General features: G+C 46.3%; 1 protein-coding gene across 4 annotated transcripts in view; it reads right to left on the bottom strand.

Moving 5' to 3' along the window:
* The window catches only part of LOC115318596, a 56100-nt gene that overhangs the window by 1484 nt on the left and 38315 nt on the right, over nt 1–16301 (bottom strand). For 2 of the 4 annotated variants that reach the window (XM_040223271.2, XM_040223273.2), the window contains 3 exons: nt 14502–14588; nt 6361–6449; nt 2993–3035 (listed from right to left, as the gene is read on the bottom strand). In XM_040223271.2, the coding sequence (XP_040079205.1) occupies nt 2993–3035; nt 6361–6449; nt 14502–14588 (219 nt within the window). The remainder of the gene's footprint in view (nt 1–2992; nt 3036–6360; nt 6450–14501; nt 14589–16301) is intronic. The other 2 variants (XM_040223272.2, XM_040223274.2) reach the window with 1 other exon arrangement.

Below are 16301 nucleotides of genomic sequence, written 5' to 3'. Positions count from 1 at the left end.
TTTACTGTAGGGAATCAATTTATGCTATGGTATCAAATCCATAAGCTACATTATCAGACTGATACCACAGCATATTGACTCCATACCGTAGCGTGTTAATAAGATGCCCGAAGATAATTCCCAAAGAATGTGGAGTGACCCACGTCGCAGGCTGTTTGACATACTTCCCTTCATTTATTTCACACCAAGGCTCAGCAGAAATGCTTGAATACGAAGTACTCAGGCTACGAGCTTTGGTTCTTACAGTTGAAGTTAACGCAAAAAAGGGTAAGCAGTCTAAATATGCCCAATAGCGTCAAAACTTTCAAGGCAGGCAGGCACACACGGAATACTCAATGACGGTGCAGATCCGCGCTCAGCAGGTTTAGACAGCTCGAGAAGGCGACAGAAAATTCATGGCTGATAGGGGTCGCAAGAGTCACAGGAAGGTGGCGGCAAAATAACCTTTCTTTAAAGACACACTGACACCCTCCAAGATTTATTTTTTTTATTTTTTGCCAGGCAATTCATTATGGTGGCAGAAGACTACTCAATCAATATTTTGCTACAGCATCGCATTTATTTTTAATAAAGTAAAAGACGAAACTGCTCAAAGCCGAAACAACTAAGGATGAAGAATACAGAGGAAGAGAGACGACCTGTAACTAATGGTGCATAATTTCCAATGTTTATTAATAAAAAAAAACAAAAAACCGGCAGATGTTTTTCGGTGTTTATTCATTTTCTTAAACACCGGTGTACCTCGGTTGGACGACTTGTGACGAGGCTAAAAACGGTTATTGGTGAAAAAAATGACGATCTACACATCCTTAGCCAACGTGAATAAATGCCATCACAGCCAAAGTAATTGAGGTTAATTATTTTGAAGGGGCTCGATGGGCGCGTCAAATGTTGACAATGGTTTTCTGTAGCCGCGGCATTAACTTCACTCTCAGGATAGCCAAAAAGACGCGCAGCTTCATCTTGTTTCTCGGCTCAGTGCTTGTTATCGACAATTGAGAAAAGACGCGCAGAATCCACGTTTTACTGGGGAAGTAGCAGAATTTTCGGAGCACCTTTTGCGACTGTGAGGTGGGCAAAACCTACGCCCGTCAGCCCTCCATCCAAAAAAAGTGGAACACTTCCAGCGAACCCAAGACGGGGTGACATCAAACCGAACCCGTAGCCCCAGAAGCCCTTGAAAACTAAACACATATCAATGAATGCATCCCCATTCCCCAGGCGAAGAGACGCATTCTCTAAGGCCAGTGGCCCTGGACCACGCTGGTGTTGGCAGTGTCTTACAAGAATCACAGCGATCTCTGAATAGAAGCTGGAAGGATGCAGGATCCACGAGATAACATGTTTGACGAACCTCTACGGGAGAGAAGTTTCGAAGAAAATAGCCTTCACTAGGGCGGAAAACATTCAACGACCGGTGTTTTCGGTTTTAATCAGAGCGAAATTATTCAACCACCAGTGTTTTTTGGTTTTAACTGATTTTTAATTTTTGTCTCTGGCAGACGCTTATTAGGGGTTTTCGGTTAAAACCAGAAAGTGCACAGCCATCTTACAATGAAGTCGGTTATAATGAAATAGCGGCTATAGCAAAGCAATCATGATTTCCCATTCTCCATTGCACTTTTTCAACGTACAGTCGACTCTCGTTAATTCAAACTTGCGGATAATTCAAACCAACATGCAGGTCCCATCCTATGCGTCTCTATGGAAGGAAACTCCCGGAAATTCAAACTTTGCTTTATTCAAACAAATTTTCGGTCCCCCTCGAGTTTGGATTAACGAGATTCGACTGTATTTGTGTCTGTTTTTAGCGAAGGAAACAGAACGGCTCCCACGAATATAGCAAAAAAAAACTTATGTGATAATTTAAAAAATAACCAAATTTAGAAAGTTTACTAAGTCGCAGACCACCGCATTTCGCTGCCGCGGTCAAGCAGTCACCGAGAACAGGCAGCACATGATGCCGGTGGAAGTTGCCTCTACATAGTCGTCTGCTCTCCACTACTCGTCTGGAATACGGGTTTTCCGCATTGCTCGCAGGGAAGTCGTCGTGGCACGCCGATGGGGCGTTCAGAGCATCGGCGACAAACGTACCGACAGAGAGAGTCTAAATTTAAGAGAGGGTGCAATGCTGACCATGGAGAGCATTTGCAATTTAATGGCGGATGCCTCCTGGGCAGATTAGAGCAAGTGCGCCTGGGTTTGGGTTGTTGCGTGTCCAGCGTTGCGAGGAAACTCGTTGGAAAGGCGGAGACGTTCGGGTGCGTTTGCAAACGGTGAACACTTTCGACTATCCGCAGGCTGCAGCTCATTTTGCAAGTCTGGCACACAAACCATGTGACCCCGATCAAACAGTTGCCCCCCCCCCCCCCCTCTGAAACCTAGGATCTCCATACCGACGAAACAGGAACTTGAGCGCGAACTTGGAGCCTTGTGCACTTCTTTGATTGCTTCGTGTCCCGTGTCGGCATCACTGGCGTGCACGGTCACTCTCGGAGCAAAAGTCTAGCTTAGCTCAAGTGCCGATGCAGCGAATCGCCACTCAACGACAGGGAAGGGGAAGGCAATCAAGTCGATATAGAGAAGTGATCCGATTCTGGTTGACTTCGTTCTATCCGGTCTCGACAGTGTGCTTGTGTAGAGTGCACAACATATTCCCAGTGTTAATTTGTGGCCCTCCGATGCTTCTCAAAATTACTCTATTGAACCAATACATCATTTTGTCACCCGAACAATTTGGACAATGGACGCCACGGATGAGAATGGACGGAACGTCACCGTAAACATGCCTTTTATGCCATAACTCGGTCACAATTGCCAACTCGATGCTCTTGTAAAGATTCGGTTTTGGTGATGCCAAACACGCATTCCGTGTTCCCATTAGAAAAATGGTTTTGGGCATGGACACAGTGGCCAGGCTCACTTTGGAAGAGGTTTACCTGCATTATAAATTGGACATAGACTAATACTGAAACCACAATTATGTACATACCTGCACAGGCTCCAACTGCAATGAGCGTTTTCTTGTTGGCCTTCTGCAAAACAAGCAAACATGTTAAATTCAGCTCAAAAAGTGTCCTTCCTTTTGGCTGACTCTTGTCAGCTTCTTGATATCTCTTAGTATAAGAGATATAAATTATTATTATTATTATTAATATTATTAAGATAATGTACCATTCACTCATAATGCCAGGTTTAGTGTGCCACTAAGAAAGCATGAAGGAAACCATGCAGGTAGCATTTCCTCACACGCCATACTCTATTCTGTAGTCATTACTCAGCATGTTCAGGACACCAAGATAGTTAGAAGTCCCCCTGCACTGTCCAAAATGAAGGTCTCAGCCATGGGGAAGACGTTAGTTGACATATTTTAAAGAAAAGTACATACTACTAACGGGCAATTCTTTTTTGCCAGGAAAGCACTACAATTCGATATTAGCTGCAACATATAATTTTTGTTTATAGATGCACACTGCTATCAATACCTCAGTCTCAGGTTTTTCACAAAAATGTCTGCTTTCACATTTGAAGACACACGGTAACGGCGCATCCACACTGGAAGCGGATCCACGTTCGCGAAGCAGTTGCAGATGCAGTTCACGGGCGCCCCGTTCAGACACACCGAGAGGCGGCTGGCGGTTTCTTGGCGATCACGCGTTATCTTTTGAGACTTGTGTTTAGCAACCATGGTTCACACTTCAAAATCCACTTTAATCCACAATCTAAAGCCAAAATTTTGCTATCTTGGCACTCTGAAGATTTTTCTTTGGGTTGTTTGCACGCATCACGAGTTCAAGCAGCGAAAAAAGAGGCATGGACCTGCACAACTCGCCTGTGATTCCCTCGACATCGCCCACAAGCAAAGCCCAGCTAGTCGCGCCTTGCTGACTCAGAACAGGATGCCCCCGACCTTTCCTTCAAAGTGGACCCTTCCCGCATGAATAGCTGACCTTGTTTTCGGAATAGAGGGCCGGTTTTCCCCCCTCGTTGTTCGCTCTTATCATTTTCAAAGTTGTGAACGGCACTGGTGGACCGTGGTGCGGGGGAGTGTGTTCGGTGCTAGCCGGTCGTGGCTTCGTTGGTGGCGGACTCTGCTCGATCAAGTCTACTGTTTGTTTGCCATTAAGCTCAAATAAACGCCGTATGGATTACCTCTGCATCGTCTGGTACATACACTTTATTTCTCGAGTATGTTCCCTTTAGTTTCTTTTCTTAGTAGTAAATGTTACAGGTCGAGCTACAGCAGGTACTCTGCATGCTCCGCGGTAATGCCTTGGCTGTGCAATTGGGCGCACGACGTCTCTATTGGCCTTCGTGGTGGTCATGCACGGTGTTGAAAGCTTTCAATAGTTCACACGACTGCCTTAGTGGGTACAAAGGCTGACATTTCAGTCTATCAGGGATGGGTTCCGACATTCTACGGGCAGAGACAAGCAAGGCAGTGAGCTTCGGGCTGTGGCACCCAGAATAAACAAACTCTTACCCAAACTAAATTACCGGTGCAAAGCCCGTTAAGATAACAAGTTAATTCTTTTCACGGCGGATTCAAGTGACAGCGTTCATCTGCGTCGTCTTCCCAGTCGTTTGTTCAGCCACATCGTCACAGTCATTTTGTATCGAAAGCCACAGACGTCACGTCAGCGTCCCGTTGCGATTGGCTGCCGTTTCGCGGTTCGCGAAAGCGGTTGGGGCAAATCGGTCCCGAAGCGGTTGGCAAAAACGCGCTCCACCCGCTCGATCCCAGCCGCTTTGCGGTTAAAAACGCGCAGATCCGCTTCGCGCTTGTAGATCCTCTTCCAGTGTGAACGCGCCATAAGAGGAGCTTCTTTCAAATAATACTCTTGCCATCTGCTAACGCAGGGGTGGAACTCATGAAATGTACCTGGGAGCAGCCACGGGAGCAGCTGAAACAGCTGTTTTGGAGCAGGTTGGGAGCAGCTAAAACTACGTTCTGGAGCAGGCTAGGAGCAGCTCAGATCAGTTTTCATTGCACTTCAGCTTGCGTCTTAGACAAGCACGGGAGCCATTTCAATCGTACTTAGCAGAACAGATGAACATGAATGGTTAGGGACCTAGGTAGATGGGATAACAGTGTAACAGATGCGAAAACTTGAAACTTTGTGAGCCTTAATGAGAATCAAAAAGCCAGTACCCTGTTTCTCAAGATAGCGTCCTTGATATTATCCGAGCGGCTTTCAGCTGCTCAAAATGCAAACCAGCACTGCTTATCGCACAACCCACACATGCTTGACATAGTAATTATATGTCCGAACCCCGTGACGTGCGCAAGCAATGGACGTGCAGTTGCACGGAGGAAGAGGGCAACAAATTTCGCGTTTATTCTATTGTGCAACTCGATTACGAAGCAGCAGACTACGATTAACGAAGTTATCGTATTTGAAGCGATAAGCAGGAGCAAGGTTAATGTACGCCGAGTAGATATACCACTCGCGTAAGAGCTGCTGGCCGGCAAGGTTTCGGATCGGACCGCGTTCCAGTTCAATCAAATCACGATTTATCTTGCGAGAATGCGGTTCCAACTTCTAACGACGAAGTACTAAAAGGAATATCTTGCTCATTTGTTTTCAACTGGCTGACGTCCGGATCCCGGGCCGCAGAGCCTCAAGCAATTTGACGCTTAACGACTCGACCTCACCTCAGCCGACTTGCTTAACCGCTTATGGTTGAAGAATAACAATCCAGTCGCAGGTGGTGTGGCGCTTAGAATCCGAGTTTTTTCGCGCGCTTCCGACTCGGGATACACAGGGAGAATAAACAGAACAAAGGATTGCAAGGCCGACCAGGCTGAACGCGCTCATTGTTGCCAATCGAGTCAATAAAACCGAAACCAAGACAAAATAAAAAGTTTCTTGGCGCACGTTTTGCGATCTGGCGCATAATGGCGCGAGGTATTGGCTGTGGCGCAGTTTCTGCAACATGGCGCAGGATGGCGCAGACATATGCGTCTGGCGCAAAATGGCGCAAATGGCGCAGCCGTTCCACCCCTGCTAACGGCTGGGATTTAAATGACAACACAGAACAGTCTGCCAACAGAACAGAGATATATACACACAACAAACTGCAGATGTTTTAGCTCTCTCCAAGTCAGCATTGTATCCCAAGTATGTAAGCTGCACAATAAAGGAGCAGCAGAGAGAATATCCTGTTCTAGTGATTGGCACATGACAGCATGATATGCCAGCATTACATAATGGCACGACACAACGGCTCTCACGACATAATTTGCTGCCACTTCGGGGCTGCTTTCGACAGATGGGCAAGATGGCACAGTGAACACAGCAGTCGAAGACGCTCTCAGAGCACCGTCAAAACACGAAGACGAGCTGAAATCACACTCACCAAGAACTTTGAGGCTGCGGACACTTTCGAAGATTGGCAACCTTGCTTCCCCGGTTCAGTGGGACGAGAAGGCTTCTCATCGGGCGGGCCTGCGGGAGGAGAGAAATAATTTGCCATTTTTGGAAGCGGCATAGCATGGGGGAGCATTCGCACACTGAGTGAACATAGGGCAACATAGGGGCGAACCGTGGGCAATCCTTAAAGAGAAACTCCGGCCAAAACTCAAAATTAAATAAATTACTGGTATCAGTGTAGTGACACAAAATACGACTTCAGCCAAAATATTACGTCCGTAGGACGCCGCATTCTCAACTAATGCCTATAATAAAAATGCGACCCGCCGCAAGGCATTGCTCCTTAGCAGGCGGTCAGCAGGTTGCCGATCGCTAAAGCAACATTGGGCCGTGACGTCAGTATCGTTCCATTTTTTTCCTCCGGTCCGTGCGTTGCGCAGAGTGTGCTTCTTTGAGCCGCTACCACCGCTACTTCGGCTCGTGATTTGTGTGTCTAGCCGTTGCTTTTATCTGTAGCCCGTGTAGCTTCAGTATAGCCTTTGGTTTATTTGCTTGTGAGGACTCCAACACTCTTTTTAGCGAGCAACTCGGTGCGCCCCAGACTGCCCAGCTGTTCCTCGAAAGATGCCGAGTGCAACTTGTAGCGCTGTGGGCTGCTCAAACAACCCGCCGCGCAACATGGAGGTGCATTTTCCCAAGTTTTCAACGCACCAGAAAATGGAGAAGGTGTGGGTGAACGTCGTTCAACGAGTGGACTTTGGACTTCGGCTTTTACGCGCCTGAGGAAAAAAGAACGAAAAAACAGACGCGTGCAGCCCAGCACACGTGTGTTCGGCCGCCGCGGCCCGCGCCGGAGAGCCTCTAAGCTTTGTGTCTGGGACTGACCCGCAGCGCGAAAGTGAGGGCCCCCAGCACTGTACGTCACTGGCGGCGCGGCGTAGAGCAACGCCACTCCATCTACGGAGCCCAGATGGCAATTTAGACCTAGCGACGAGTATGGAAGGCCGCACACACGGCGGCGGCCGCCGAGTACGGCACCGTACGAATTCACGGGTTTTCCAGTCGCTAGCTTTTGGGTATACGCACTAACTCTTGCTACTGTTCGAGGCGGGGTTTGAGCCGCACGTCCGGAAGCCTCCTGGCCCTCGAAGACGTCCATTCCCCGAAGTGAAGAACCCAGGGGTTCAGTGAAAGTGGGAGGCTTGGTAACGTAACTAACAGTTGAATTACATGGTTGCGATACAGCCGTCAAAATTGGAAAGAACATCGGAGCAGCATCTCACTCCGCCTTATATAGGGAGGCGAAGATGCTTTGTCCCCTCCTGTGGATGACCGGGTCGTTTCTGCTGCCAAAACGCAGGTTTGAGAGCTCTCCTTGAAATTGCCAAACCCGGAAGAAGGTCACCGAATATTCCATTCTTAACGCTACATATGTCAGGGGCTCCGGAAGTCAATTCTGTTCAGGGGGGCGGGGGTCAAGGCTCACATCCTTGCAGTGCAGATTCGATTCCCCCCCCCCCCCCCCCCCTTCCCCAACTTTGAAGATCGTACGTGTGGAAAAACCGAAATGGAGGAAGCGACCCTTGTTTAGCCAAAATCTTTTCTGAGTAACAAAAAGAGGTCTTCAAAATCTCTAGCACGCAAGAGCGTTTCCGTGGCCTCTCCTGTCACACTGAACAAAAGTACGAAAATGATTGACGGATGGCAGAAATGCTTTTCGCGTCTAGGCGTCGTGCAGAAACTTCAAGGGGCGCCTCTCTTGCTAGGCCAGCTCTGAACCCTCTCCGGCCATTATGGGATCAGTGAGCTTAATTGGCACGGTATTGGCATGGCCGAGCTTGAAAGAGCCGATCCCAAGCAAAACTCGTCAAAGAGAGTGTGCAGTCCCTCCAAGGACATATGCTCTGGACTGCTGTTCGTCAAAGCGCTCTGCCAGAGACCAATTTACCGCGGCAAGAGGTTTTACGTTTGGGGAGGCTTATCCAAAGCCCGAAGGAGGCCTCCTCCCGGCCATCCTTTCCGATGACAAGGAATGGTAAAAAGGTGCCTTTCCTAAGCTGTCTCCGTCCCGCTGCCAGTGATTAAGATGTGACCAATACGCGCGCCTCAAGGCTGGCTCGGAAGAAACGTTTACTCCAGCACCTAACAGGGGTATCAGCTTTACTACCAATTCTCGTCCCGACAAAACGTCGCTGTCCTTTCTTATTTCGCTTCAAGCTTGGAAGGCACGGTAGCATGTTGCTCTGACTACATTAAGGGAGGGTTGTGGGTCAGCCTTCAGCGTCGGGGGGCAATTCCCCCAACGCTGAAGGCTGACCTGTACGAAAAAAACTTGAGGGGGGCGAACGCCCCCCCTGCCCCCCCGGTTCCGGAGCCCCTGTGCTGGATAACTACCACGTACTATACAGAATTAAAACAAAATCAGCTTACCTCCTATCTTTAGATGGCTAGCAAAACAGAGGTAGGTGCCGCTCGGCCTGCGTACTCGTTGAACGAAAACGATCCTGATGTCACATTCACATAGCGGCTGATTTCCAGTGTTGCCGAAATCTCGAGCGGCTAGTTTCGGTTTTGTTGGCCGTGCCCCAAACAAAACTTTGAGGCGTCAATATCTTTAAAACTATGCACAATAACGAGAAAAAAATTACACCTTGCAATTCAGGAATGCTGAGTGCACTAAAAACAGTCATAATTCCAAAATCGAAAGTATGGACCGGAGTTGCCCTTTAAAGCTGTAGGATTACCATAAACGCTATATGAATCTTTCCTCTTTTAGTTAATGTCACCCACCCCAATATCATAAGCAGAAATCTGATTTTAAGGCGTATCTTTATCCCGCATACCCCATCTGTATGTCCCATTAAGGCCCGTTCACACACTTGCAACTCCTTAGAACCGAGTGCCTTGAAACCTCTTAAAATTTCTTAGGACGAGAGAACACACTGGCCCACGGGCGCCATCTATGCAGTGACCCTGGAACTGCATTTCACAAGAGCAAAGGTTTTGCACAGTTTCCGAGGTCAAATGTGCGTAATACCTATGAGAAAGGCTCGTTTATAATGCTGACAAAAGTTTTTTGAGCCAAGAAAGAAAGTATGATGCGCAAGAGAAAAAGAAAATATGTGGGACTGCCAAGTTTACACTGCTACCCAATAGATGGTGCCAGTGTGTCCTCCCGTCGTAAAAGATTTTAAGAGGTTCCAAGGCACTCGGACTTAAGTCGCAAGTGGCTGAACGGGCCTTTAAAAGGACACTGACAGGGTATTTGTGCTCGCCGAGGTTTTTAGTTGTACATGACATATGACAGCCCAACTACCCAGAACACAATCTGCGGCTCGAGATTCGGTTTCTTTCTGCCCGAGAACCGCCGATCAAGAACTGGCCGGTTCAAGTCTCGCTCACTCTCTTTTCCGTGGTCAAGGGGGGTTTTCTAAGGTTTCGACGCGACCACCAAATTTAATCAAAGTCGTTGCTCACTGAAGGCACACACTCAATCAATCAATCAATTTATTTCCTCTCCATCTGAGAGGGGAAGGCAGGGAAAAAAGCAGCATGTCGCTACTTGACGAAGACCCCGCCTCCCCTTTACATCCGCAGAAGAAACACAACATATGAGTGAAAGAACAATGCAACATATATAAAAACAGATAATCGAGCGCTTACACAGGACAGTGGTGTCAATAATATACAGTGCGAAAGAGTTAAACAAGGTAAACATAATTCAGAGTAGCACACGCTTGCTCCAAGAGTTTAGTAATGAGCACATGCACTACAATGCACATTGACTTTGAAAAATATATACGCAACTGCCTCTGCACCTTCAAAACATGACAACACCTATTCAATAGATCACTCAAATAGGTCACGAATTTCCTTTTTGCTTGTGTTGGCCACGGAAATTCCCTTTGCCTCAAGGTTGTTTAAAATTCTTGGGAGAGTAAAAGCCAGTCTCTGGTCACCATAAGTAGTTCTGGAGCGCGGTGCGGCCCAGTTTCGCGAATGACGAGTGCTGTATGTTGCGTCTCGCGACTCCAAACCTGAGACTGAATTAAAAACGCTAATAGGGTTGTTTAATGATCTTTTATATGACATCAAAAGCTTGTAACTATAGTAATTGGTGATTTCTAACGTGTCAAGCTTTTTAAACAAAGATTTTGTGGAGTGATCATACGCTACATTACATATTATTCGTATTGCCCTCTTTTGCATTATAAAAAGTCTCTGAACGTTCGTTTTCGTAGTGGTACCCCAAACCAGGAAACAATAATCGAAATATGAGCAGAACAGGGCGTGATATAAAAGCAGCATTATCGAGGGGGGTAAGATATTACGGTATTTATATAAAACGCCTACAACCTTCGAGAGCTTTATGGTTGTGTCCTGCACCGTCTCATCCCACAGCATATGTTCATTAAAAGTTACGCCAAGCACCTTAGCATTTTTTACAATTTCCACACCTCGTGAGGCAAAAGAGAGCCCTCCCGGCAGGCTGCTGGTGCAGCTTGTATTTTTTGCGCGGAAAATAATTGCCTTAGTTTTTGCAACATTTATTGTTAATGAATTTGCGGTGGTCCCAACGTTTAGACTCTGCAAGAATTGATTTGCTTTTCTTATAATGACGTCAATGCTAGTTCCAGAGAAAAACAAACTTGTATCATCTGCGTATATTATGTAGCTGACGCTATCATCTAAGTTCACTATGTCATTTATAAAAAGATTGAAGAGAAGGGGCCCGAGAATACTCCCTTGCGGTACACCTGCCCTTATTTGGCGCATGTTTGAACGCTCCCCGTCAATTTCAACGTACTGATAACGGTCTTGCAAATAGCTTTCGATTAGGTTCAGGGCAACACCCCTGATGCCACAAAGGTCCAGTTTCTGCAGTAAAGTTTTATGAGTAAGGCGATCGAATGCCTTCGAAAAATCGATAAATATGCCTAATGTTAGCAGTTTGTTTTCGATGTTTGTAAGTATCATTTCTTTCTGTTTTAGTAGCGCCAACTCTGTCGAGTACCCCTTTCGGAAACCGAATTGACAAGGGGTAATAATTGAATGTTTTTCACAGAAAGCATATAGCCTCATGTGCATAATTTTTTCTAGTCCTTTGGAGAATACCGGCAATACAGACACAGGCCTGTAATTACCCACGTTGTTCTTATCCCCTGCCTTGTGGAGGACGGACACCTTCGCCACTTGCATTCTTTTAGGAAACACCCCATCCTGAAGAGCGAGGTTATAAATGTGGGTCAAACAAGGGGCGATAGAATGAATTACACGCTTTACAGGCCCGATCTGAATGCCATGCACGTCGTTACTTTTACTGTTTCTAAAATTGTTATATACTGATATCAATTCACTGTCGTCAGTAGGCAGAAGAAAAACACTCTCCAATATTACAAATAAAAAAAAATATGAGAACGATTTTTTCTGGCTTCTAAAAAGCTGCAAATACATTGATTGAAAAAAAAAAAAAAAAAAGTTGAACAGAGAACCGGAAGCATTCTGTGCGTGCTTCGCTTCGCGTATCGTGGGACTCGCGGGGACGGCGATGGCAGCTGACAACGGGTGTGGGACCTCTACTTCAGAACTGTCGTTCGCGGTACCGGCGAATTCTGTCTGCCTTGGAAAGAGAAATTCGGGTCTGATCAAAAGAATTGGTATTCATCCCGTACGACACGCCCGACCACCAAGCCGACTTGCACGAAGACGCCGCCGAGCCGTCGCTCCCTTCTCGTGGCTGAAGACATCGCTCGCGCAAACGTCAAGCACGACGTGTCTACTTCGAGTTGAATATGCACGCGTATGATTTCTTTACTAGGTGCGAATGTCGCCAATGCGTGGTGCTTTGACTTCGACCCGGGAGTGCTTTTGCTGGAGGAAAATCAGCAGCAAACTTTCCAACTTGCAGTTTACCGGCTGAATTATTACTAAGGAAAGAGATCCAGCAGTAACGATGTGCCGCAGTAACTCAGTGGGAAAGACGTCCGCTTCACACGCGGCAGGACTGGGTTCGATCCCCAGTGAAACCATACTTTTTTTCTTCTTTTTCAGACATTTTGCGATGTTTACATTACTTTTTTTTTTACGATTATCACTGAAGAAAGAAACAAACAAATAAACAAATGTTGTGCAAGAAACGTCGCTGAACTTTTTTGACACCTGCAAACTCGATGTAATCACTTTCCACAAAATGCAAGGAGCATATAAATCAGGTAGCGTCCGCTTTCCGAGGTGCCCGTATATGTTCTACAGGAATTGCAGCCAGCCATTGGTCCCGATCCCGTTTATCTTTCGGAAACTCTGTCCCACAATGCCACTTTTTTTCGGACGCAGGACATGCGAGCCAGCTCTACACGCAACATCTTGGGTGTGTTCTTTCCGGAGCCAATCACAGAAATTCACCACGGGCACTCACTACTCATCTCCAACTCCTCAATGTACAAAACAACTCATCTTGAAGTACAGAGCAGCAAGCGGAACAAACATAACTGTAAAAAAATCGCACGGCAAACAGTTCCCACTACACCGCCACGCATGTTGTCTGCTACGCAAAGCGGGAAAAAAAAAAAAAAAGAAAAAAAAGAAAAAAAGCGCACGGTTGGGTGTAGTTACACGACTTCCGCCACTCACTCTCTCCTTTCCACTTCTCCGACCTCCGTGCGCAGGTTTCGGTTTCGAGCAGTTGCATTTTTTTGGCTTTAATGAAGATATACGCGACTCTGATGCAAAATATTAATTGGGTAGCCCTCCAACACCATATTAAAGCGCCTGGCAAAAAATTAAAAAAAAAAAATTTTCTGAGGGGTGTCAGTGTCCCTTTAAATGTGCGGGACGAGGTGAACAGGGGTTTCGTCGAGAAAAGTGCAATACACGAATGAATACACTCACTACTTCAATAAAAACAGTACCTCGGACATTCCAACTTGGGCAAAAGTGGATGCAGAGCTGCCAAGCAAGCAGAGTTAATGCTACTTGGGGCTGACTGCAGCCTCAACCTGTAGCTATTATCTGTGCATTTTCTGGGTGGGTATAGAAATACGAACTGTGTTCACAGTTGAATACAAACCTGTACAGTGCTAAGATGGCTGGCTAATGAATTGCACCATATAAGCGCACACATTCCGCACAGGAAACAGCGCTTAGAGAAGAGGTCATCGCAGACCTTTTAGCATCAACGAAGCCCTTGATTATCAGTCAAGCTGAGCAATAAGACTTCTTTTGTTTTATTGATGCTGGCTGTCTCACTAAGATAAATAGACTAAACCATATGCTTTGAGTGAGTAGGGTTGATTGCCTTCCATTTCAGAGCTTCAAGGTTGGTCTGCACACGTTTAGGTTTCTTCATTTACCCTTCTGTCGTTGTAGTCGTCCCATACCCCCCCCGCCGAACCTTGGGAGTCTCTGAAACATCAGTGGTTGAGAAGTCCTGGCTTAGAGACAGCTATGGCTGGAGAGAGCAACTGTGTCAACTGACAAAGAAACCTCCTGTCAGGCTTCCCGACGCAATCTGCGAGAAGCCATCTCTGGCACTGAAGACAGATGTGCTGTCGATCTGAAGTTTTCTAATTAGTCTACAGCTAAAAACCTTCTAAAGACGTCCGACCACTAATACTTTTGTTTGTGCACCAGCCTAAAAATAACCTTTTGTGTGCTAAAGACACATAAATTTTGCATTCAAACCACCTGCAAAAAGAAAAAAAAAATTGTTATTTTAGTGCTTTTTTGTTGAAGTTTGACTAAAATTTATTAAATGCCTTCAAACGCAAAAACTCGACAGTCACACCTTTAAGGTGCTGAAGAAGAAGAAAATAGATGGTGCTGAAGCTCCCATGAAACTTTGGCATTTGTTTCCTTGGCCAAATCAAGTTTGCGGCAAATGTAGGCGAGGTTTCCACCTTACAATGGTCACAACAATTTGCACCACTGCTTATAAGATGCAACTGCTCCTTCTTTTGACACCAAACAGTGCAGGGCTGCTTGCCTTTACTGCAGCCCGCGGAGCTTTCAGTGCAGTGGCAGGCTGCAGTTTCAGTCAACATTTAATGCAAACAGGTGCAAGGAATTGTCAGTCACCAACACAGCCTTCTAAATTAGAGGAAGCCAAGAGTGCTCGGCTGTAATCCATACCTGCACAGGCAGAGGTGGCAGTCTGACTTGGGTCGTGAAACGCAGCATCCAAGACAGTGCTGCGGAGGGTTCCTGCACGTGGATCACGGGGTACGGAAACAAAAATTTAAATATACAAATTTCGTTTGGAAACGAGTCAAGCATGACGGATAATAACCGTAAATGATAATCGCATGTTTGTATTTTGAACGACTGGCTATATTTTTCGTTCCAACGGTGCACTCGAGCCAGTGCGTGAAGAGAAGCGAACGGAGAGCGCGATGCGTCATGGGATATCCGGCGCAAACAAAAACAGAAAGAAAAGATTTCCCGCGTTCGTGGAGTAGCAAGGCTGGCGTGGTTATGAGCTTTGCCCTTGGTGGCGTTGTCAGCGTTGTAGTGGTGTCAATAGCGTCAACGCGTTACAACCGAGCCGTTCGAAGTGCCCGTGCAGTGACCAGCGTGTGGCTGGCCCAAGGAGCACGTAGCTTCCACAACACTGTCAGCTTAGGACTGAACAGGGTGGGGAAAGCAACTTTTGTTCGAGTTTTGAGGGACGGGCTAATCTTCTAGGGGAAGAATGGCTGTGCCCGGTTGCACGAACGAGGGTCCGAGAAGGAGGGGAGTCCTTCCTTTCCGTCTTCTTGGACCGTTTGGTACAATGCGCGACTTGTGAATTGAGAAGGAAAGATAAGAGGGAAAATGTTGAAATGCCAAAGAGCGGCGCTGCTCCGAAGGAATCTGCTACGTCACGACAACGCAGCAGATTCCACAACGTTGCTAGACTACCTCCCAAATAGGCTCTGCATGCATCCACCAGGTGCACATTGAAAGATTGTTTATTTAGCTTTAAAATTAGTTTTCTTGTGCTTTTCAACGGAAGACTCGTGTTTCTGAGGTTAGGGTGCAACATGCAACACATTAAAGCTAAAAAATGAGCGCTGAAATTTCGTTTTCCTACCCCTTTAAGTCTATTTATTTTCAAATACTGCAGCTCCACTAAGGGTATTGCAGGAGTGGGGGTAAAAACTTTTACAAAATGTAAAACAAAATCAAAGAATGTATAAGAATAAGTGACACAAGTGATGAATGAAAAACATTACATTGATGGAAGTGGCATTAGACCTTTCATAGCAGGTTCTGTATATTCAAAACCTTGGTTTGGGGCAGTTACTAATCCTTTTGGAGCAGATGCCAACATCTGTTAGCACATTACTTGAAAATAAAAAAAGTGACTGCATCACTAAATGAGTTCCTCTTTGATGACTGAAGGTTTCTCTTGGATAGTGGAGCGTATTCAGTGATGTGATGGGCCTAAGCCATTTTGGAACATCTTTCGGAGCAGCCAAAACAGTGTTTTGGAGCAGTAATTGGGGCCTTTGGAGCAAGTAAAACTGTGCTTTGGACCAGCAAAAGTGGCTTTTGGAGCAGCCAAGACAGTGTTTCGGAGCAGCGAAAGTGACTTTTATAACAAATATTCTTAGAAAAATAAAAATATTCGTTATAAGTGCTGTACAAACAGGGCACTTTGTGTTGTGTTGTGTTTTGATGTGACGTGTCGTGAAGGAACTCGCTGCTTCTGTTTTTACGGCTGAGACATCCCACAAGTGTACAGTGATGTAGACATTGCCGAGCAATTCCGAAAAATCACTTGCAACCGTTTTACTGGTTTTCGACATGACAGATGTTAGTCAAAAGTAAGCAAACGTAAAACAACGATCTGCAAGCGTCCTGGCTGGTGCTGCTGTCGTGCAATCATGTGTAAAGCCCCTTCATGTCTTGAAAGTAGCAGAAGGTGCGTTGATGCACGAGGCACGTGCA

Source organism: Ixodes scapularis, unplaced genomic scaffold (genome assembly GCF_016920785.2).
Source record: "Ixodes scapularis isolate PalLabHiFi unplaced genomic scaffold, ASM1692078v2 PGA_scaffold0__279_contigs__length_252992795, whole genome shotgun sequence".
Classification (NCBI taxonomy): Eukaryota; Metazoa; Arthropoda; class Arachnida; order Ixodida; family Ixodidae; genus Ixodes; species Ixodes scapularis.
This window is presented reverse-complemented; position numbering and strand designations above follow the sequence as displayed.